General features: G+C 47.0%; 2 protein-coding genes across 2 annotated transcripts; both read left to right on the top strand.

Annotated features, from left to right (window-relative positions):
* The first annotated feature begins 107 nt into the window (after positions 1–107).
* heatr3 (HEAT repeat containing 3) lies at positions 108–8,140 on the top strand. Its single transcript, XM_037482993.2, has 15 exons — positions 108–366; positions 552–724; positions 1,284–1,371; positions 1,521–1,621; positions 1,702–1,811; positions 3,018–3,158; positions 3,292–3,575; positions 4,632–4,722; positions 4,920–5,074; positions 5,335–5,417; positions 5,710–5,846; positions 6,034–6,122; positions 6,466–6,609; positions 6,697–6,873; positions 7,167–8,140. The coding sequence occupies exons 1-15, from the start codon at positions 226–228 to the stop codon at positions 7,278–7,280; spliced, it is 2,028 nt and encodes a 675-aa protein (XP_037338890.2). The 5' UTR covers positions 108–225; the 3' UTR covers positions 7,281–8,140.
* A 631-nt stretch (positions 8,141–8,771) lies between these two features.
* On the top strand, positions 8,772–22,284 carry tent4b (terminal nucleotidyltransferase 4B). The gene is made up of 12 exons (XM_037482981.2): positions 8,772–9,682; positions 16,827–16,950; positions 18,010–18,056; positions 18,601–18,721; positions 19,415–19,522; positions 19,670–19,798; positions 20,027–20,237; positions 20,331–20,457; positions 20,590–20,693; positions 20,870–21,078; positions 21,175–21,339; positions 21,516–22,284. The coding sequence occupies exons 1-12, from the start codon at positions 9,123–9,125 to the stop codon at positions 21,672–21,674; spliced, it is 2,064 nt and encodes a 687-aa protein (XP_037338878.2). The 5' UTR covers positions 8,772–9,122; the 3' UTR covers positions 21,675–22,284.
* Positions 22,285–23,072: the final 788 nt, after the last annotated feature.

Raw genomic sequence — 23,072 nt, 5'->3', positions numbered from 1 at the left:
TCTCCTATGGGTTATCTAGAGTTTCTTTCAAACGATTTACATCTTATGATGGCTTTACGTTCGTCCGGGCGGTTTTGCGACAGTTTCTCTTTCCGTTACCAACGAGCACTTTACGGCAGGCAACACTTCCACATGGCCTCCAACCAGCCCGGAACTGTCGCGTGTGTGTTGCGTCGTGGTCGCGAGGTCTTGAGTGTACAATTAGGAAAGAAATAAGGGCTCAAAATGGGTAAAAGTAAAACCACTAAGTTTAAACGGCCGAAGTTCAACGCAGTCGGATTGCCGGCGGATGCGGTGAAGGAAGCGGACGCCGAGGAAGAAGAGCACGGGGACGATAGCTGTCCTGCGGCGGAGCTGCTGGAGAAAGTACGAGCGTTATTATTTAGCTCCACTGGGTCTCTGCTGTTGAGTAACGTTGTATCCTCGCACGGCACATGGGCATGCACTCGTTTCAACGACAAACTTTAACGTAAAAAGCAGCTGTTTTTTGTTGTTGACTTTTATAATCGTGCGTCATTTCAGTGTAAATACAGTTAACCGTTTTCCCGCAGCTGCAAAGCCCCAGCGCCGACGTGCGGGAGTTCGCCTGCGCCAGCATCTCTCGGGTGGTGCAGCAGAGTCAGACCATCCCGGCGTTCCTGCAGCGGGACGCGATCCGCCGCCTGGGGCCCATGCTGATGGACACCAGCCTGGCGGTCAGGGAGACGGCGGCCGGGGCGCTCAGGTAGAGAGACGGTGACTCCGCGTGGCTGGAAGGTGTAGTCCGAATAAGGAAGAAAGCACGCGAAGCCACAGCAATAGTGAGACGTAGCTGTAGGAGAAGTTAATTTCATCTGGAGATCAGCTCCAAGGGGGTGAAAGGGGAGAGGGGGGGGGAGCAGTCCAGTTGCCACCCAAAACGGTGTTTCAAAACGATGCTTCTTGAGTCCTAATCAAAGAAAAGTCAAATTAAGTAAAAAAAAGTCAAATTAAGTAAAATGAAAGTCAAGTGTGTTTTATGATTTTTTTTTCACTTGTGTTATTTCTTATGAGAAGTTGGAAACAATTATAGCCATATCTGTCAAGTCTGTTTTTGATGTGCTAACCCTGATCACATTTACATGTTGCACTTTTTTAGTAACCGTCCTTAAACTCACCTCAAAAAGTCGTGCGTCATCAATAGTGATGACATTTGCCAACAGTTAGTTGTCTCCCATCATGACCAAAACATCACATCTATCCCAACTGATCCCCTCTCTTACACGCTGTGTGTGTGTGTGTGTGTGTGTGTCTCTCCCGGACAGGAACCTGAGTGCATGCGGGGGCCAGGAGGTGTGCGAGGACATGGTGAAGCACGACGTAATGACTCCTCTGTCAGCGCTGCTTAGAGAGGTGAGACTCTGGGCCCGCTGCTCTGACCTCGCCGTCGGGTTTCCTCCTCCTCATCGGCGACAAAAGGCCTCCTTGAACAAAGGCTGACGTCAAAAGCTTACTGTTTTTTGCTCGTCTGGAAGCGCTGAGTTTGTTCCCCCCCCCCGCAGAGCTGTGCCGGTTTCGAGAGCGCCGCCGTGGCGACGGCGGACAAGAAGAACGCCGTGGAGGACGTAGCCAACGAGGCCGTGAACCTGTTGTGGAATCTGTGGTGAGCACCGTCATTTTTCACCCCCCCCCTCCCCCCCTCAGCAGAGAGGTCTGACCGTCACTTTGGGATGTCACTTTCAGTGAGAGCAGCAGCCAGTCGCTGTCCGTGTTCAACAAAGCGGGCCTTCTGGATTTGGTGGTGCAGTGTTTGGAGAGACACCCACACAACGTCGAACTGGCCATATCTGCGGGTAGGGCGAACCGACCTGCTCTTGTCTCGCATTTTGTGAAGGCGCGTGTGAGCTCCGTTTCAACGATGAAGCTCATTTTCTGTCCGAATGTCACAATGGGAGATTTCTCTCTACTGCAGGCACTAAAGTGAAGGTACCTCCAAGCACCACTGACATCTAGATTCCCGCTGACATCCCCGGTTGCCAGCAGAGTTTTTTTTTTTTTTTTGACCTCTGAAAGTGCTACGGAGCTGTTCCCTTTATGTGCTGATCCCCTTTGTGTTCGGACGCGGATGCACTTAGGCTTTTGAGAGCGGTGATGACATTTGAATCCCAGCTCGTCACGAGGGGGGATTTTCACAATAATAGTGGTACTGGAAGAAATTGAATATCAAGACATCTATGTATTTGCGGCTAGTCAAAACTACATCTTGTCTTTAAAAATTAATTACGGGACCTTTTTAGTATTCAACAGCAAAATTGGATGTATCGCAGGTATCTGAAGAATATATGTTTTTGTATACCAAAAACCTATATTCACAAAACATTTGTGAATAAATAGTAATTATTCTAATTTTTTATATCTGAAAACTTCACTATTCCAACTATGAATATTAGTAAGTAATTAGGTTTTTGCAAATTATTCCATTTTTGAAGAATGTCCTTGTGGATTGATGTAAGGCTTATGTTTATTAGGAATTTGCTGCATGGGCATATCCAGTATAGCTACTAAATGTTAAAATGTCATGCCATACTTGTGGGGTTGAATTATTACACATTTGCCAATAACTATTGGCAAGTGTGTAATATTCTGTGATTGGCAGGTGGCAGTAATGTGTCAGCATTTTTCCTAAAGGGGAAGAATTCAAAAGTATTTAAACAATTCTGGATTGGATGTGCTTTAAAAACATGCTCTGCGGTTATTATTATTTTCATGAGAAAAGGAATGCAGAAAGCGTCTGTAGCCAAGAGATCCGTGAGCTGCAGATGGATATCTCTGTGCTGATAAAAAACCCAAATAGGTCAACAAACAACTCCGAGCTACGTTGTGAATCTGACAGCTGAACAAGAGTCACCCGCATTCTGCATAGCCGGCTTCTGGCTCCAGCTTAATATACGTTGGATTTCCCACAATCCTAATAGCATTTCTTAAAACCGAGCCTTAAAAAATGCAACTATTTTGGTGTGTCGAGTGTTTTCTGAGGGCCTCCTCTCTGTGTTTGGCAGCCCACTGTTTGCACACTGTGACTGAGGACAACCCGGAGCTGCTCTGCAGCCTGAACGCCGCTGTGCTCGCAGTCGTGGAGAGCGTGTTGCTGACGTCTCAGCCCGGCATGGCACACATTCTCCTCAGGACATTGGCCGCAGGTACAGTTTGTCTTTTTACTTCGTTTAAAAAAAAAAACATTTTTATTTAAAAGCATTTTTCCGAAGTGTCCCCTAATAGCATGACACCAGTGGAAGGTGACCGACGTTGCCTGTGACTCGCTGTGCCACTCAGGGACTCTGTGGAACATGAAGGGCAGTTTACCTGCGACCCGCCAGGCCCAGACACTCAACGCCGTGGTGGCCACCTTGTCCAGGTGCCTGGATCTGGACCCAGGAACGCTGATACCCGAACTGAGGCGAGCAGAAGAGGCTCGTCACAGAGATGCACCCGCTGCGGAGGACCAGGCTGTGGCGGAGATGGAGGAGGAGGAGGAGGAGGAGGAAGCAGCAGCACCGAAACGCAAGAGGAATGGAAAGGCTGTGAGGGTTGATAACGACTTCTCTGACCTTTTGCCTGTGAGTGGCGTCTATAGTCGAGCACTCTTCATGTTGCTGTTCCTCTCGCCACGCGAGTCGAACGCAGTACGAGAGATCCGTCTGAGAGATTATGAACCCTGTGTCCCCTTTTCAGTCCGAAGCTTCCTTTCACAGTGAAAGCGTTGTTCCTTTTCGCAAACAATGGCGCCATTTTTTTCACTAACTCATTAACATCAAGTTTCAATTGGATGAAAGGAGTGTTAGGACTCAGTCGAGTGTGAAAGACAATGAATAAGAAGACCTACATAAAGGCAACAGAGAGAGGGAGCGAGACATAGAGAGGTCTTTTCACGTCAAAACCTGTATAAACTGATACAAATTGACTAAATGGATTTCCTAAAAGTTTACCCTCAGCTACCTCAGGAGGGGGGGGGGGGGAGGTTGTTCGTCAGCATGGTGACCCAGTCTTTCGTGTTGCGGGAGTTGATGCTCGTGGAAAAGCTGACGTGTGAGTCATCCGTTGTACAGCCAGCCAGCCAGACGGACCGAGCAGACGAACCGCCGGCGTGGGGGGCGGGGGGGGGGGGGGGGGGGGGGCGACGACGACACACGGTTCAGCTGGGGTCCAGCTTCTGGCTTCCAGCGCGCTGACATACCCCAGACACGACCTCGGCGAGACAGAGCCGTCCCCCTCGTCTCAGTCCCAGAGCGGAGCCCCGGGTTTTTTCCCCCCGGGGTTGACATTCATGGGCGACGTTCCCAAAATCCCCCCCCCCCCCCCCCCCCCCCCCCCCCCCCCCTCCCGGTGATTTGGTGGGTCGCAGCAACGAGGGTTGACTTGATCGCAGCCTGTGTTGCTTTTCAAGTCAAGTGGGTCTAAAAAAAAAAAAGAGAGAGAGAGAGCTAATTAAGGGCAGTGATTGTCTTTCACAACGCTGCTAAACTAACCCCCCCCCCCGAGCGCTGCTCAGGCCGCAGTCTGTCGTTGGATCCACGTCGCCTCTTTGTGTCATGCGAGCGGGGCTCTGATGCGCGATAACAGTCGTCGCTTTGGTTCGCGACGTTGACTCGCGCGGCTGCCTTGTTTTTGTCCAGGGGGACAAGGAGGAGCTGAAGGAGGCCGCGGCCTTGCTGACAGCCCAGCAGACGTCCTTGGAGATCATCGTCAACATGTGCTGCTCCGACGGTGAGTGTTGTCGACGCGGACAGCAGTGCTGACCCCGGGCCCTTTGTTCCATCCACGCTATTTCCCATTTGACAAAGAGTGTGTGGGCCATTTATAATGAGAGAGAGAGAGAAGCCCAAACGAGTTCATTTGAGTGCATCGAAATGCCTTGGTGGCATTTGTCCATAAACCCGTTTTATGCGTTTGTGGCTCTTCAGATCCTTCTGACGACGAGTGGGAGGAGGAGTCGAGCAGCGACGAGTGCGACACGGGACCCGATGGCCTTTGCGACGGAGTGTGCAGTCTCATGTCCCCGCTGTGTTTGTCGGCCGAGGTGCACGAGGCCCTCATCCACCACAGCATCCCAGAAAAGGCAAACACAGGCCCGCTTCATCCTTAACGCCTCACACCGGCCAATCGGCGTTGTTTAGACAGGCAGAGGAATTTAATTAAGTTGTCATTTAGTCAAAACCCCTGAAATACTGCCGTAACTATGCAATGAACCTCGCCCATTGTCTGCCTGAGGCTGAACGGATCAAATTGCTTAACTAGAACATATAAGGGACCTTTTATGAAACCCCACTAAATGGTAGAATGATTAAACCTTTTTTTTCTTCTCTCGCTTGATTCAAGGTCCTCAAAAAGACAGAGTTCCCCAGAAAGGAAGCGATGGATGTGTGCCAACAGATTCCCTCCTGGAGAGGCCTGATCAAAAAGTAATCCTCTCCCTTCTCACCCGTTCTTTAACTTGTCTCTGTCAAGATAGGAATGTGTGCACCATATCGAAGTCTGTACGGTGTGACCTTTGACATGTTATTTGTGGCAGGACTTCCTCTCCCGTGTGTCCGGTGATCTTTTTTTACAGCCGTATGAGCAACTTGCAACGTGAGACCGGAGTCAGATTTGAGGAACAACTTGTCGGATTGTTTCTCTCGATGCGGAAGCTAAATGGTCATCAGGCCCTTACCGATGACACTCAACCAGAGCCTCTTTTCTTGAATGCTTCAGGGTGCAGCGGGTGCAGTCCCGGGCGCTGACGTGCCTGCACAGCATCCTCTCCGCCATGGACGCCGAGTCGCTGGGAGGAGCGGCGGCCCTGCAGGAAGCAGCTCAGCACCTTTCCACGCTGGTTTTTGGCGCAGCAGGTCTCACATTCATCGCATTTAGTTATCACTGAAACTATCACTTTTTGTGAAAAAGGGGAAAACCACAGTACATTCACAGTAGACGCATTTATTTGTATTCCTAGAGTGGTCGGTTGCAGCAGTATAGAGTTGCAACAATGAGACAGGTGACACGTCTGTTCAACAAGGCCGCTTTCTCGTATTTCAGAGATACCCAAAGACGAGGAGTTCCTGGAGGCCGTCATAAGCGCGATGCGGTCTTTGTTACAGATGATTGCCTCCAAAAACATCTCCCAGGTACAGAATGCTTCGCAGCTCCAGTGTTTCCTTTCGAATATTTGCACTCATGCGTCATTTTTAGGTGTGAATTTGGTATTGCACCTCAGTAACGTTACACAAATGACAGAATGAATAAAGGAACGCTGATGACATCACCAGGAGTGACAACTGTTTCAACAGGCTACAGCGTACCCATTAAAAAAACAACAACAACAACACTAAATTAGTGGTGGGCCCCTTTAACCAATGTCCATGTTTGTTGAGTGAATAAACAGAGGCAGGATAGATGTTAAACTTTGTTCTCGCTGCCAGTTGGCACCGAACCCTGTTGACCATGTACGGTTGCGTTTGTCTTGGTCAGTGTATGACCCCCCAGCAGCTGATGAGTCTGAGCGAAGCTGCCACCCGCTGCGATGTTGTCAGTGTGAGAGTCAACGCCGTCGCCATTTTGGGCATCACTGGCAGCACGTTGGCCAAAGAGAAGGACACTGCTGTAACCCTTCAGGTATAGTCTCTCCCCCCCCCCCCCCCCCCCCGGGTTCTTTTGTTTTTGAAATACGTGTTCTCCCTCTAAGAACCTGTGCTCCCACAGATGATTGGAAACGCCTTGCTTCAGGTCGCCACAAAGGACGCCAACCTGGTTGTGAACGGAGAAGCCCTGGACGCCCTGTTTGATGTCTTTGCCGATGGAGACGAGGCGGAGACGGCATCCAAAAACATCCATTTACTACCAGCACTGAAGGCCCTTCAGCCTGTATTCAGAGCTAAGGTACCAGAGACATATTCATTTTTACTAAAACACTGGTTATTGTGGATTTTTCACATTTTCTAAAGGTCTTTTGAGTAGTAGTAGCCCATTCAACTGCTGAGTGTTTTGGTTTTTCTGTCTTGCATTGCCTACAATGACATAAACCATAATGCTAATGTGCACGTGTCCCTTTACGGAAATCTATACGAGATTTTGTCAAAACATTCAGTTTTTTTAGTGCAAATTCCCCCTGTGGTACTATTAAAGGATTGTCTTATCGGATCTTCTAATAATTGATTTTCTATTTCTGCTAGATTCGTAAAGAAGGAAGAGGCAAGTACAGCCCCCAGCAGCTGTGTGTGCTCGACAACATCAAAGTCAACCTGAGAAGATTCATTGGTTATCTGGAGAAGTTGGTGAAGAAATAACTATTAGACATGTGCAATCAGTTGAATCGGTATGCTTTGGAAAGATATTCTAACGGCAGAACAAAACAGAATGCTTCTTTGAAACCAATTAAGTATTTATTTCATGTTGGTAGTATACCATTTGTTTTAATCGGTTTCAATGTTTATATTCTCTAAATAATGATTTAACGTGATACTTTATGATGTGTAGTGAATCAGATTTTTTAGTTAGTACAGAGTCTTTTTATTCTTTAAAAAAAAAGATTTTGCTCATTTGGTTAATATGCATCATTTCACCCAAAATGGTTGTCAGACCTGAATTTGAAGAAGTTCATGTACCTCAGTGACAGTCTACTTTTCAGGGCCCTTTAAAGGAATATGGATATTGTGTAATAATTCATTCAGTCGTTAAAAAGAAACACAATTAAATGTACTGTAAATTCAGCATCCTACTAAGCTGAGAGGGTTTGCATTCTCACCCTGGGGCCATGGGGCAGATGTATTTGTCTTATTACATTTAAACATTCGTTACCTCTGCCACTCTGAGGTCCCTCTGCTTCCCATCTCTTGGCATTCATTTCTTATTCTAGCAAACGGCACTCTAATGCGTGGAGTTGTAACTTTTGCAGTGGTATTTGTGTGACTTCCTCTGTCTGCAAGTCACTAAGCGAGACTTTCTACTGAAAGCATTATTTTCGTGAAATAGATTTGGTTTCACCAATAACTATTAATTGCTATTTTACAACTGCAGATATTTTAAACCTGGCATAGTGCCATCTTTTTTTATAATGCTTAGAATGTCCAGCTACTGCAGTATGGTAAAGATTTAATAGTGACTTGCACCCAAAAATGCCATTTAATAAAAATGAAGATGTCAATAAGAGCTGTGTGATCATTCTTGCGTACTAAGAGCCGGGCACAGCTTTGCTGTGTTACCACACAACGGTTCAGGGAAATGTTAATTAATATTGCACGTAATTAACACAAATTTCAAGATCAATTTGAGGGAAATCATGTCATCAAACTGTGAATAAAAGCATTTTATTAAATTCTGATTTATTCAGCGTTTCCATAAGTGTTTGTAACATGGGTATACATGTTTAGGTTTTAGGCAAAAGAAATGTCTCCTGGGAATTTTAATGATTGACAAATGTATCTATCTGTGAAAATCGTTAGTTATTAAAGCCTTATCGTAGTTTTGTATTTCCGATTGGTATATTTCATGGGAGTTATTTCAAGTGCACCCTAAAAATGTGCAATATTATAGCAAATGTGGAAAGTAGTGGTCTTTAACTTTACCCCGGGTTAGTAGTACAGACAAAAACCCAGCTTAAAGTAGCACCATGAAATAAAGAAACGGATTTACGTTGTAATACTTTAAACACCGTGTCAGTTTTTATTTTCATGAGAATAGTAAATCAGATGTTATGTAAGAAAAAGCAATTGTATGTTGCGTAACTACCGTCTCCCCGCCCCTTTCACTAGGCCGGCGCATGCGCAGTTCTACTGAACGCTTCGCCATTGACGGACCCACGATCAAGGGAAAGGGTCAGAGAGGCACTTCGACAAGCAGCTGCTGCACGTTTCGTCTTCAACCGCAACTTTGGCTTTGAGCTACCATTTTTAACACTTGGTTCAGTCTTGTTTTATTTCCAGTGGATAATTACGGTTAACAGTTGTGTATCGCCATCATTGAAGAACGGTTTTTTTTTTTTTACCACATTCTCGAAGTAACGGGCGGCGGAGAACCTCAGCTAGCGGCGGCTATAACGAGGCTAGCAGGCTAACGTTAGCTAGCGACCTGGCTAGCTGCACACGAGCTGAGCACTGCTCGGTGGGGCGGCTTGCCTACAGTGTCGTTTGATGGATCCAAGAATCGCCTGGTTTCAACCAGAACAACGTGGACCCGCGAACAACCTGTGGATGCAAATTTGGGAGACGACTCAGGGGTTCGGCTACTTGCATGTGAATAACAGCTACATCACTGGATCTCAGAACACGTCGAGCCTAAAAGCGATCGTCAACGGGGCGTCGGGAGCACTCCTCGCCGACAGAAACGGGGCACTTGATACAAACACCGGCGGCGGCGGCGAAGCCAGGACTCAAACCGTGTCGTCCCCGATGGCGAACCGGGAATTAACGGCACAGCGGGACTTTCTACCACTGGAAACCAATTGCAACCACAACAACCGCGCCGGTGGCAGGGGCGGTGTCGGCGGAGGGAGGCAGCAGGGCAGTGCTGTGCTTTCGAGGTGGTCGGCTGACGGTCAACCCAACAAAAGGAAAAGAGACAACAAAGCTAGCACTTTCGGATTCAATTCTAGCCTCTTGAACAGCACCATCGCCAGCTCCAACACGGGAGCCTATGACGGTTATGCGGGCACACCGTGGAAAGAAAGGACCTACTCTGAGGGAATCATCGGGTAAGAGAGCGAGCGAGAGAGCGATAGCTTAAAGTTACCAACGGTCCATTAGATGTGTCCCACGCTGGCCTCCCGCAGGGGCGGGACCGTAAAACCAGGAGTCGGTGAAGTGTGCACCGATGTTCAAACGCTTTAGGGAATGACTCGCAGGGGGACAACGGAGGTTTGTCGGGTCTCACCCCACCCAAAAGTTGGGTGTACGGTCAGAGCCTTTTGTGTAAATGAGTCCATCCACCAATGACCACGCACATTTCAAGACGCTATTCCAGTTGGCACGGCCAGATCATTTTAACTATAACATTACAACATGTCTTTCAGAACGTGTAGCGAAAATATCTGGCAGGCTTCGGCTGAAACGTGTTTTAGCAATTAGTCATTTAGACTAGAGGATTCTAAGGAATGCACCAAGCCCTGAAATCACAACACCGTATGTAGCTTGTCAACCAAATATCATCGCATAAACAAACCTAAAAGCACCCAAGTAGTTCTTTTTTGTTGTTTGTAGTACTTTTACATAAGTTTGAACACATTTTCTTATGAAAGCTAAACCGATAATGCCTCTGGGTACTACCGTAGAAACTGGTTACTGTTCATAGGGGTTTGTAATCCAACCGTAGTATTAAGAAGCGTGTGGACAGTACGCTTATTCATCCCACTACTGTAGGCTAGGTGCATGTTAGAGTTTGGAAATAGAGTCAAAAGAGAGCATTGAGGAGGTGACTGGGTGCCTCCCCAAACAAAAGTGACACTTCTAATGGATTGAGTCATCTCACTGGTTTCCCTCCAGCCTCCTTTACGCCCTCAGATCCCCGGCTGGCTCCAATACAGAGGAAGTGGGAATCTACCAAAGTTGACAAACAGCTCATTGTCGGCAGCGAGGGTCAGTATGCGCAGAGTGTTCCCCTCCCCTAGGCCGCGGGGGACTTGACTGAAGTATCCTGGTACACACTTGAGTGTCATTAATGGTGCTGTGTCTGTGCGCATTAACACACCAGACCGAATGCGCATGTGCCCCCCTCCTCCCACTCCTCTTTGTTTATTTTTACATCCCAGGGCTCCCCCTGGGAACCCCTCGTTTAATGTCACCACGCTATGAAGCTATGCTGACTTATAAGTGTGGAATAACGGCCCAAAGTGTCCGATGGAACCCTCTGGCACTCCAGAATTTGACAGCTTGACGGGGGCCCGAGTCCCCCTCACACTGAGCAAGTTTGTATATGTGGAAATTGTGACTTGGCCACAGGCTCCATAGCTCACCGAAAAGCCTCTCCTGCTTTCTAGTCTTTCTTATCAGCGATCTGTCTATAGCACCCGGTCGTGTTTCAAAGGGCATTTGTATGCATGCGAGTAGGTACACAATCATTTTTGTAGGGAGTGGACACGCGCGCCCACAGGGACGCTTTAACAATGTTTGCCAACCAGCATGCTTTACCGACGAGGCAGAGTGATTGCTCCAGCAAACAAACCCTTTGAATTATTCAACATCAATGTACTCATGTGTGATCGAAATGACTCTAAAATGTAGTTCATTCCTCAGCGAGGAACAGCAGTTCTGAATGACAGTACGATGTGTAAATGGTGACCAGTTATCGCATTGGAAGATCGGTCAAAGTATGTTTACAGAGACGCGTTGAATCACACATAGTGTTGTCAAAATATGGCTGAACGCACAGCTTTTCTTTGGCTGGAACGCAACAGGTCAATACAGAGTTGGGAATTCAGACATTCTTTTTACTAAACGAGGGTTTGGGCGCAAACTTATGCAGATAAAAGTCTTGCTGCAAACTAATTGCGGTGCCCTTTTAAACCTTTTAGGAAGAGCAGACTGTTGAATCAATGCAAACTTTGTCTTAATCCTGCAACGACATAGAGGATGGTTTCTGATGCTTCGAAGTGCAAGCTGAGACCTATGCGTCACTCAACGGTTGTGAGATTTGAGTCATTACAGAGCTGGTACATTCAACAGTAACAGGTCACACTGTATTATAAACGCACCTTCTAACTTATACTTGTGTCAAGGACCGCTACTCTCTTTTTAGATAGTATGACAAGGGAGAATGATTTTGGTGGGTTGGGCTCTGTTTTGAAGACCTTTTTTAGGTGCAGCGTTTGGCCCCTCGCACCGCCGTCTCTCCCAGACATGTGTAGACAAGCAGGAGCGAGTGTGACGCTCTGTGTTTGGCCGATCCTCATTTATAGTAATATGGAAGCTCTGTGTTTGCACAAGGCCATTCCTCGCTGATTAGCTGTGCTAATACCAGAACCAGAGCCTCAGAGCCTGGCTCACACTAACTCCTCACCGCACTCTGTTGATGCACAGTGCCACCGATGATCTGTGGCATGCTCAGTGGGTGCGTCCTGGGTGTGGGATGTGTAGTATACACGCCGTTCCCCATCTGTTGGATGAAGCCGGATGCTTGTACTTCTTCTACTGCTGGTACAAGAAGTACTGATGGTGGCGGATGGAGTAGCGTGATGCGCTGGGAGCTGCAAGGTTGGCAGCTCCATGTGCCATGTCGAAGTGTCCCTGAGCAAGACACCTAACCCGTAATTGCTCCCCAGGCAAAAATGTAAGCCATGGGTTACAATGCAATATAAGTCGCTTTGGATAAAAGCGTCAGCTAAATAACATGTAATGTAATACTGCAAGTCAGTGCGTACACTATATTTGGCAGTGGGGGGGGGGGGGGGCTACAGCGGCATGTACTTATTTGTGATTTACGCTCCTCCGGTCATTGTGGCTCACAGAAGAGCCTCGCAAAGGCGGTTCGAGTCGGAGAAGGACCAGTGTTTACATTCTGCACACGGCCTCACTTGTACAAAACAAAGCCATCCCTCAGGGAACGCCACCCAAGCCCCTCGAGTGTCTGTCCAATCAGATTGGGAGTCCTACCTCTTCTTCTTTTTGGTGGTGTGGGACAGTGGTTGAGACACTTTATAAGGGCACAGGAAGCCAGTGTGGCCGAATTGTGTTCTGATCTGGTGGTTGTGGGTTTTCTTTACTGAGGAGGCAAGATTCAGCGCTCATAAGTTAAACTCATTTTTCTAACGGAGAGGCGTTGCGGTGTAATGAATTAAGAGTAATATGTGGATTAACTGGAACTTGGAAATCCCAAATCTTAGTAGTTTTGATGTAGCAATCAACATGGTTCTTCATTTGGACATATGAATGTTTTTGAAATTCCCGTTGTGAGAAAACGTTAAGATGCGAAACTAAGGACATTATCAGCTACTGTTAAATGACCTGTCTATATCCTTAATATTGGCTACCACCAACGTACTTTTGTACGTAGATTTGTCATTCCCGGCGCACTGATAGCACCTTTGTGACTGAAGCTCCATTATTAGAACGGTGGTTCCAGCCTCCGCTGGCTCTGACATCTATGTCACGCTCTCCTCCCCTCTCGGCCTGTGTAGAGGCAGACAGACTGGGAGAGCGCCTGCATGCCGGCCATTTGGACTGTAGGTGAAACGGACCCGGCCTGAGCAGCACGTGTGGGCAGCCCCCCAAAACTCCATGTGTAGGGAAGAATTTGTCCTATACGTTTTTCTTCCTGTTTTTTCTTCATCTCTGTTATGCCCGCTGTAACAAATCTCTCTAGTTTTAAGAGCGCTCAGACAATCGGCAGGTGGTGCGACGTACCAAAAGTTAGCTCTTCCGCGATGTATTGCCCTGTTTGTATTCGCACTCTTCCTGTTTTGACCACAGCACTCTGCCGCGTCCCTCGGGCCTGACCGAGCCTCTCGCCAGCAGTCAGCGGCGTGTGGGCTTCTGGGTAACTTGACCCGCTTTGTCCCCGCGGCCAACACTTAGCACCCCCGGATTGGTGTGTTGATGAAACATTGATGAATATACCACCTTCGAGACATCGACACCTCTGCGCCAGTTTAAGGTCGTCTTCAACTTGAAAGCCTGCAGTGTGGGATGCAACGTATTTGCCTCCTGGCGCCCCCCTTTGACGTAGCACACACTGCCCTTGTTTGCTTCAAATGGATGGCCCGAGACCCGGGAAATACCGCCGTGCCAAGATATTGGAACAGTCGTAGCGCTCGGTGTGATGCGACAGTAACCTGTTTTCCCTTAATCCTACCCAATTTGACAGATGGCTCTCGTTCACATGAAGGCATTTCAGCACCACACCCACTCCTCGCTCCCTCCCTCGCCGTGCTCTTGTTCCACCTTCTGGGTGTTTCTGGCTCTCTACTTTGTTTTTTAGTTATTGTGATTTACTTTACATTTACATTTCATTTTGCTGTTCTCATCTGGCACATTGTGGAGCAATATTCCATAACACAAAAACACAATAGGTGTATTAGAGTTGCAGAGGAGGATTCAAATAGCAGCAGCAGAGATGCATTGATCCCACACGTGCTCGTTTGAAAACCAACCAGAAAATAACAAAGGGACAGAAAGCTGTATTAGGGAATGTATTAAGAGCATTCTTTGTTTATATTAACATTTTAAAATGGCTCTCACTCATCAGATCATTGTGTTTTCATGCTAATACTTGGCATGCAAACCCACAACGTTGCCTTAAAATGTGCACACTTATTGCCAGGCTGCGACTGCTATGCATAACAAATGTCTTTTCTTACACAATAGAGAATGATTGACAGAAAATCTTTTCTTTTTCAAGCAGAAATGCCAAATAGGATGAACAGATTTGTTGTTGTTCGCGTAAGATTATGTTAATATAAATGACACACCACTCAGTGTGTCTGGAGCTGCTTGGTGGAGGAGTGCTCAGCTCTTGTTTTAGCCTCCGTCTCGAGCCCGTTGCCTCATTTCCCTGCTCTCATCGTTCCAAGCGCTAAGGAGGCGAGAGAACAGCATTTTTTTCACCTCTAGATTACATAATATCACAATGATATAGGCGGGTGGGATTAACAGATGAGCAGTTCCCCCGGAGATGAAACCTGATCCAGCGAGGTGGGGCATCCGATAGGATTTCTCCGATCGCTCCAACCATGTGACGAGGAGGAGGAGGAGGAGGAGGCAGCCGGTTTTCTGTGAAATGAAACCTACTGGGGCAGTTGTGGAGTAAAAAAATACTTGAATACATTAAAGCTAAAGGGAGTTATTTTACGTTGAATCGCACTTAAGATGAAGTTTCATTGCAACTGGTCTTTGGGCTGCAGCATCTTAATGTTACTGCTACTTTAGCTGCAGAGATCTGTGCTGAAATCAAAACTTCTATCTGCAGAGCTGCTGTTTTGTTTACCCTAAAGCGAAACCTAATGTGTTTTTGTTGGAGGCTGGCATCTTGAATGTGCACAGGGAGAATGTTAACAGGAACTTGCAATAGACTACCGCGTATGTAACAACAGCGATTTCACAACGACTCAGTTCAGTTCTCAGAAATGAAGGCAGCGGTGGCGCCGTCCCACCATGAGCGAGGTGGCGGTCCCGTGTAATGCTGGGACGAAACCCCTTAAACAGTTTGAGACGGAACAAACAACCATAGTAAATATAAAATTAAATGATATGATTAACTCCACTTTACTCTCGTGCCTCCAAGATGAAGGGCCGATTTGTGTGTGTCTTTGTGACGTGGGAAAAAATTCCAGTTTTTATACAACGTGCAACACACCATTCCGTTTATCTGTAATTAAGTACATTTACCCCATTGCGAGGAGTCTGAATCCGTTCAGGCACATTTTAATGCATCCAACTACTTTGGAAACTAAAGAACTATAGTTTTTGGTCCGGTGCATTGTCATATGATACATGATATACCGTTTCACAGAACTACTACCTAGTTCCCACTCCCACCCTTTTGTGATGATAAACTGAACCTATTTTGGGTAATAGACATTTTTTTTTTTACCCATTTCAAAAATAATGATTAGTTATAGTCAGAGTTGCAACGGCTTGTCACTTTCAACTAAGTTTAAACTGCTGTGCAGAGTCTCGTCCTGGTTTGTATTTCCTTTAAAGAACAGCAGCACAGAAGTAGCTTGTTTGGTTTTTAAATTCAGTGTTTCTCTTCAGCCCCTCATGGCCTTACTGTCCTGCTGCCGAGTAGTGGGGCTGGAATATAGGGGTTTGTGTATTGTTTTTTTGTTTTTTTTAATCGAGCATCTGGGCATGTAGAATAAAGTTAAAACATGCATGTATTTTTCCTTCGTAGATTTGGTCCGAAACAGTGGAACCCAGTGAGCTGTGGCCGCTGTCAGGTGGCAAGTTCTTGTTGCATAAAAGCCAGACACCAGAGGCGCTTGCAGTGCTCTCCGAGGCGTTTACCCAAACAGCAGTTTGGTCGGCGCCGGTAGCTGCTTTGTGTTTTTCTTGTCCAGCTCGCTGTGGTGTACGCAGGGTTTACTTTGCTGGCTCATTTTATTTTTAAAATCCAAAAGCATCACATTTCCGGTCCTCTGCCAAGAGGATTGCTCCTACAATTGGCCCGGTTTTAGCTCTTTGTGGTTGTTTGTTTTCTTACTTCTCCGCCCACAGAGTTTGTCCCCTTTTTGTGTGTGTGTGTGTGTGTGTGTGTGTGTGTGTGGACAGAGCTGGTGGGTGGAAAGGTCAGCGCATGTGGGCAGAGCGACTTGTTCCAAGGACAAAAGCGCTACCCTTGCTTCGCCTGCCTGTACTGAGATTATTATTATTATTATTTTGTCTGACATAACACAGGGACACAGCATGGCTTGCTGTTATGTTTTTTCTCATCGCAGTCGCTAATAATTAACTTTCACCTGATAAGACACCCCGGACTATTATTCCCACCATTCATGGTCATGAATGTTCCTCTGGGAGAAGAGCTGATGGTGGAAATATGCAAAGAAGCGGCAATGACTGCTCTTTTTTCAGAGACTCGCTTAGCCGGGGGAAGGTTGACTTTTTGGCAGCTCTCTTTGCCATAGAAACTCAAATCCGGGGTCCAGATGGACTGGGCTGTGGGTATCGCGCAATGTCAAGGGCCTGAGAGGGTGTTGTTTATTTGTTATGTGTGTGGCTTGCTGTGGGGAAGTTACTGGGTTAGTTACTTACAATGTTTCATGTGTAAGCCAATGTCAGGCCTGACTTTAACATTGCTTTCCTCGCTTTGTAGAACAAAATAGATGCACCGCTATAAAATGCAACGGATACTTGTTGTTTTAAATAATTTTAATGTTTCTCACCGCTCTGTTCTTTCATCCGCAGGTTACACGAGGAGGTCAAAGACTTCTTTAGGTACATCTCCCCGCGGGCGGAGGAGGAGAAGATGAGAGCTGAGGTGGTGGACAGAATAAAGGAAGTCATCAAAGACCTGTGGCCCAGTGCTGAGGTACGCACCCTTCCCCGACTCGCCAATGAGACTTTTCTTTTTTTGGGGGGGGGGGGCTCATAGTTTGACTCACGGGGCGTGACGGCCCAGATCTTAGAGTGTGCCGCTGAGAACTGCCCCCGGCAGTTGGCTCGAAAATCTCGGCTGTGATCTGAAAGCCACTTAGAAACACCAGCGGTTGTTTTGTTTTGCCAGAAATGGGTTTGTCAAGTAGGAAAAGTGAGCATGACGCCTGTTGCACTGTGAGCGCCGTGCGACTTCTGGACACGGTGACCTCCCGCGATTTGCAAACGCAGTTATCATAGCTGCTGGCATAAAGCATCCTGTTGTTGGCTGCACAGGACTCTGCTTGGTTGCATGTTATCAGCGCCACCTATAGGCATTCTGCTCCGATCCCGCTGATGGGAGCAGTGCGCTTCGTCGCGAGCTCAGCTGTTCCTAAATGAAGGGGGGACTCCACCCTCCACCTTCGCCGTACGCTCATTCACAAACACGGGCGTGCAATCGGCTTAGCCGTGCACATGTGACCGGGCTGTAAACCCGAGTTCATACCACCCGCTTGATGTGCGGGGGAGGCGGTTCGAGGCAGTATTTGCAAGGTCGAGGCTTAACTTCTATTTCGGTACACCCGTCAATTTGTGCATTGTACGCAGGGTTTAAGATAGTGCAAGAGACCAGTGGCTGTTTCGTGTGCAAACATCATGCAAGGTTACATTTGCGCCGTATCCAACTTCCACATGTGCGGAGGAGTTGCTGGATTCAATGAAGCCAGTGCGGTCTTTAATACATCACTTTAAATGCATCTGAAGAGGTTAAAAATAGTCCCGCTAAACTTCCCTTTTAACCATTATGCACCACGCCTATGCGGTTTGTTTGGGCTTGTCAATAAATCAGCGCCATGTTGAGCTGAAGAATAGTGATGTTTCGGGAAGCTTGGCAAACAGGTTTTTTTAGTAGTGAAGCCTGACGTGAGAAATTCAGAGGCCAAGTCGACACAGTGAATTGAATCCACAAAACAAACCACCCATACGTGTCTAAATGTGTTTCCTATCTCTCCAGGTCCAAGTCTTTGGGAGTTTCAGCACTGGTCTTTATCTGCCAACAAGGTGAGCCAACTTGCTCCTTATCAGAAATACTTTGCTCTGAGTTTTACGTCCAGCCAGCAAATCATTATCTGCTTTTGTGTTTATGAATCAAGTGACTTACTAATTATTAAGGCTGGTTAACCTACATTGTTTTGTTCAAGACACACACGCACGCACACACACACACACACACACACACACACACACAGAACAATCAAATGTCAGACTGAAACACAGAGGATCAGTAGACACTTCACACCCCGTTGAGCACTTAAATGAAACCGAGCTGTTGATGGATGTGTGCATGTCCGATGACTGCTCGTGCAAATGTGTTTTGCTCCTGTCATTCACTCTGTTCCCCTGCATTTATTTATCTATTTGTTTCTTGAGCGATGAGTCACAATTTGGACCAAACATTTTGTCATGCGAGGGAAATCCTAATTTCTACATTACAGTTGCTTTTTTATATTTAAATAAAAAAGTATAAATGGAAGTATTGCGCCGCTGAATTATTGTCCAACTCATTGTGCAAGTTGTATGTAATGCAATGTCTCTCCTCCACCAGCGACATTGACTTGGTGGTTTTTGGGAAGTGGGGAACCCTCCCACTGTGGACACTGGAAGAGGCTCTCCGAAAGAGGAAAATCGCAGATGAGAACTCCATCAAAGTTCTGGACAAAGCCACGGTAAGACCGCAATCAGCGGCGGGATTAGGGCTGCTGCCGTCGTCTCTGCCAGACGTCTGTCTGTGTCACTGATCAGAAGAAATGTGGCGGTATGATTTAATAACAGACGACAACCAATGCTGGCAGTCATTCATCAGCATGACGCTGGCTGATATGTTCAGGTCAGAATATCGGATCGAGCCACCCGGTGTTGATGACTCCAAAACCCTGACTCAACTTGTTGGCTCACCTGCCTCGTATTCAGACGCGTGTGCTGACATGTGCATCAAGTTTTTCACTGTAGTTCTTTCCAAATTAAGGTCATGCATTTATTGACTCGGGACAACATACAATATTGGTGGAGTGCTAACACCTAGCTCTCTTTAAACCGCTCTGAATCTCCTTTTATTTGAGTTTTTTTTTGTGCATTGATTCATTATTTTTATTTCAGGACTTAAAGGATTTAAATAAAGCTTTGTCCTGTTTGTTTCACTTTTGCTGTGGATTCTAAAAGCAGATTAGCATTTCAAATCTTTGCTCAAGCAGTTTAGCGAAGGATTAGATCAGAAAATGTGGACTCGTGTTTGATCGAGTGTGCGGTTTGTCGTCGGGTGTTAAAGCGGGACGTCGGGAGGCCCTCGATCCAATCGTTTGAATGTGCCGATTTGTTTGATCGCTCCCTCACTGTCGGGACCTGTACCCCGTGTGTTTCAGGTTCCCATCATCAAACTGAGAGACTCCGTCACTGAGGTCAAAGTGGACATCAGCTTCAACGTGAAAAATGGTGTTGAAGCTGCCCGGCTCATCAAGGAATTCAAAGAGGTAGAGCTTAAAAGTCTTTCACGTTCCCGGAGTCCTTCCTGCGTTCCGCTATGCACACCGTGACTGATCAGCATGACAGCCCAGGTTAACGCCTCGTGGAAGGCCTCAACACTCCTCACCGTGGCCGTTGTGTGTTTTGTCCCATAGAAATACCCCGTTCTGCCTTACCTGGTCCTGGTGCTGAAGCAGTTCCTACTGCAGAGGGACCTCAATGAGGTTTTTACCGGCGGGATTGGCTCCTACAGTGTCTTCCTCATGGCTGTCAGCTTCCTGCAGGTCAGACACACCTGGTCATTAACGGCCGCTCATAATGTTTATTTTGATTTTGTTTGTGTTCTCATTGGCTGCGTGCCAGCTCTTTGGCAGCTCTGTAGTTTTATTGCTGGCCTCCTTGATTGCTTTTTTTATGACCGTGTTTTCAACAGCGGTGATTCCTGCACACCGGACTGGCTGAACACCTTTTAACGGTTTAAAGTAACTCTACTTGCACGGTGTGTTTTCCAGCTTCACTACCGGGAGGACGTGTGCAGCCCCAACATCAACATCGGCGTTCTGCTCATCGAATTCTTCGAGCTCTACGGCCGCCACTTCAACTACCTGAAAACTGGCATCAGGATAAAAGACGGAGGCTGCTACGTTGCCAAAGACGACGTTCAGAGAAACATGGACAGATACAGGCCCTCCATGCTCTACATTGAGGACCCGCTGCAGCCGGGTACGGGCGGGGGACTCAAAGGGCGACAGGCAACGACTCGTGTGCGCCCCGCTGTCTGGTTCCGGTGTTTACAGTCTGTCTTGCCTCCGCCAGATAACGACGTCGGTCGGAGTTCATACGGCGCCATTCAAGTGAAGCAGGCCTTTGACTACGCCTACGTGGTGCTCAGCCACGCCGTGTCACCCATCGCCAAGTACTATCCCAACAACGAGACGGAGAGGTGAGATTTGAATCGGCGGCCAATGGTCCTTAAAAGCCACTTTCTTGTTGCATTCTCTATACCTGTGTACGCGTTATCTATACCTGTATATGCATTTAATTGTCATACCCTTTTGTCTCTATCCCATTGTAGCGTGCTTGGCCGAATAATTCGGGTAACCCAGGAAGTGCACGAGTACAGGGAATGGATCAAGAAGAACTGGGGGAGTCAGTCTCAGAATGATGTGCCACTCAACAGTACGTTCGGCCTTTTTAAAATAATTTTCTTTCCTGCATAGAATATTTGAATTCCTATTGAAACTACATTCGGACTCTCATCAGGAAACGGTCAACCTGGTCACTTTGATCTCTGTCCGCTTGACTTTGCACAGAGTTCACCTCCATGTCTATATATATTTTTTCCGTTTCTATAGGAAATGACGTCACACTGTTTGAGTCCCAGCAGCTCGATGAGCGCAACAACAACGTCTCTGATGACGACGACGATGACGTTGTCATTCTACCGTCTGCCCCCCAGAGCAAAACCTCCTCCAATTCCTCCTCGCCGTCACCCTCATTGCGGTCCTCCTCTTCCCCACTGTCGCCTTCCTCCACAACCGCAACCTCCAGCTCCAGCGACGCGGTCAGTCTAGTGTGCACGCGCACATGCACAGACGTGTGAATTTTTTTTAGGTGACGACCAGTTTATGACATTTTTGTTTTGCTGCTCTTTCCTCAGGACTCTGATGGCACGCCATGTAAGACGGCCAAGCAGCAGCAGCAGCAGCAGCAGCAGTCCGGCCGGGGCTCCAGCGGTCACAGAGAAAAGTCCACCGTCGCCAATAGCAACCGAACACAGAGCCAGGCGAACAGCACTCCGTCTGGAAGCAACAAGGGTGGCAAGGTTAGAACAAGCGTTACCTTTTTATCCCAGAAAAAAAATCATCATCACATGAAAGTGAGCGTGTAGGCATAACGTGTGTTAAATGAAGAGCAATTGGATGACACAACAGCGAGGCGAGACATTGTGTGAACTGAATTTTAAAATGTATTTTCTGTCCCGCGTGTCCTCTCGCCCAGGCCAGGACGTCTCGTGCCAACCAGAAGAGCGGCAACCAGGGGCAGCAGAGCTCCACCCCTAGCACCAAAAGTCACCAGAGCAACAAGCCACATCACCAGGGCAACAGCAAGAAGAGGAAAAATGTGCGAGACTCTACACAGGAGGACCTCTGCAGATAGGGGTGACTTTGCCTCCCCCCCACCCACACACACACACACACACACCCCTACCCCCCTCGTCTCCCTCTTCCCGTCCTCGTCTGCAACTGACTGACTGTCCGGTCCCACTTGTGCTGCCGGACTCCAGCCCCGGGAGATTGAAAGAAGTATAAGAAAGAACATCCACAGTAACTGTCTCTCTATTGAAGCTTTTCGGGGTGACAAAGCAACAATTTCTTGCGGGACAAAAAAAAAAAGAACAAAAAAAGAATTGTTATAGGAAATGAGGTTAAATTTCTTGAACTTTGAACTGAAATCGCGGAGCTCATTTGCTTCTCCATGGCTTCTTCTACGGAGGGGTGTTCCTTCCTGCAGCCAGCATCTACACGACATGCCTCTTGCGCCTCCTGCTGTTCAGGAATGGACATGGCCGGGATCTGGAATCGACTCTGCAGCAATATCTGCTGGAAAATAGGATGAGAAATTTAAGCCACAAAAAAAGAAGAAAAAGACAAAATCGAAAAATGTGGTTGATCTGCAGACAAACATGTACACAGATTTTATTAACTTACAAATGCAATCAGTAGGAGTGGGACATAATTTCTGCATGGGATTTTTTTGTTTTTTTTTTGTTGGGTGATTCTTTTTTCTCTGTTGGTTTAATCTGTTTTGATATGTCTCAACAGGTTATACAAAGATTTGTACACAAAAAAACCACATAAGCAAAAAAAAAAAGTTTAAAAAAAAAGATGAGTAAAAAGAAAATGTTTTCATATGACCTTTTTACAAGATATGCCGATCGATGACATGTAAACGTGCACATTGTGTGCCCTCAGCTTTTTTCAGCCTAAGCCAAGAGCTGGTCCGGGGTCCCATTGCCAACATAATCATCAGCATCTACTTTTACTTCCGGTTGCTCTCTGTGTGCTACAGTGTTAACGTCTAGCCGCCAGTGAGCCCACGCTCACATGCAGCCCTATAGACGACTGGATGGAGTCTAATCCCACCCAGCTCAATAGCACAGCCGCACCAGTTTAGGGACTTTAAGAGGTTTAAATTAATACGGGGAGGTTGGGAGGGAGGGAGGGAGGGGCGGGGGGGGCTTATTGGTTTTATCGAGAAATCCTACACTTGAAAAAGAAATGTGTTAACAATACAACTGTGGGTGATGATCAGTTCCTTTGGTAATTTACCCACTGCAAAATAATTTGTATTTGTTAAATGTATTTATTTTTTTATTAATTATATGAACATAATATGGATACATATAAAATTAACATTAGAGCCCATATCGTTGAGTCCTATATTTGAAGCTGCATATGTTGCGAGAAGGGTCTGGTGCAAACAGTTATTTTCAGGTACAGTACAATTATCAACTTATTTCATTGGGTTGTTTTTTTGTTTTTTTCAGTGACAGTT

This window comes from Pungitius pungitius, chromosome 4, assembly GCF_949316345.1.
Source record: "Pungitius pungitius chromosome 4, fPunPun2.1, whole genome shotgun sequence".
Classification (NCBI taxonomy): domain Eukaryota; kingdom Metazoa; phylum Chordata; class Actinopteri; order Perciformes; family Gasterosteidae; genus Pungitius; species Pungitius pungitius.
The sequence above is the reverse complement of the archived record's forward strand: the minus strand, read 5'-3'. Positions and strand labels throughout refer to the sequence as shown.

Excerpts from the sequence above, each read along its gene's own strand:
- heatr3 (XM_037482993.2), top strand. The coding sequence starts at position 226 with ATGGGTAAAAGTAAAACCACTAAGTTTAAACGGCCGAAGTTCAACGCA. Across the intron at positions 1,372-1,520 it reads TGTCAGCGCTGCTTAGAGAG|AGCTGTGCCGGTTTCGAGAG; the intron begins GTGAGACTCTGG and ends CCCCCCCCGCAG. Across the intron at positions 3,576-4,631 it reads ACTTCTCTGACCTTTTGCCT|GGGGACAAGGAGGAGCTGAA; the intron begins GTGAGTGGCGTC and ends GTTTTTGTCCAG.
- tent4b (XM_037482981.2), top strand. The coding sequence starts at position 9,123 with ATGGATCCAAGAATCGCCTGGTTTCAACCAGAACAACGTGGACCCGCG. Across the intron at positions 18,057-18,600 it reads GGTCTTTATCTGCCAACAAG|CGACATTGACTTGGTGGTTT; the intron begins GTGAGCCAACTT and ends CTCCTCCACCAG. Across the intron at positions 18,722-19,414 it reads AAGTTCTGGACAAAGCCACG|GTTCCCATCATCAAACTGAG; the intron begins GTAAGACCGCAA and ends CGTGTGTTTCAG.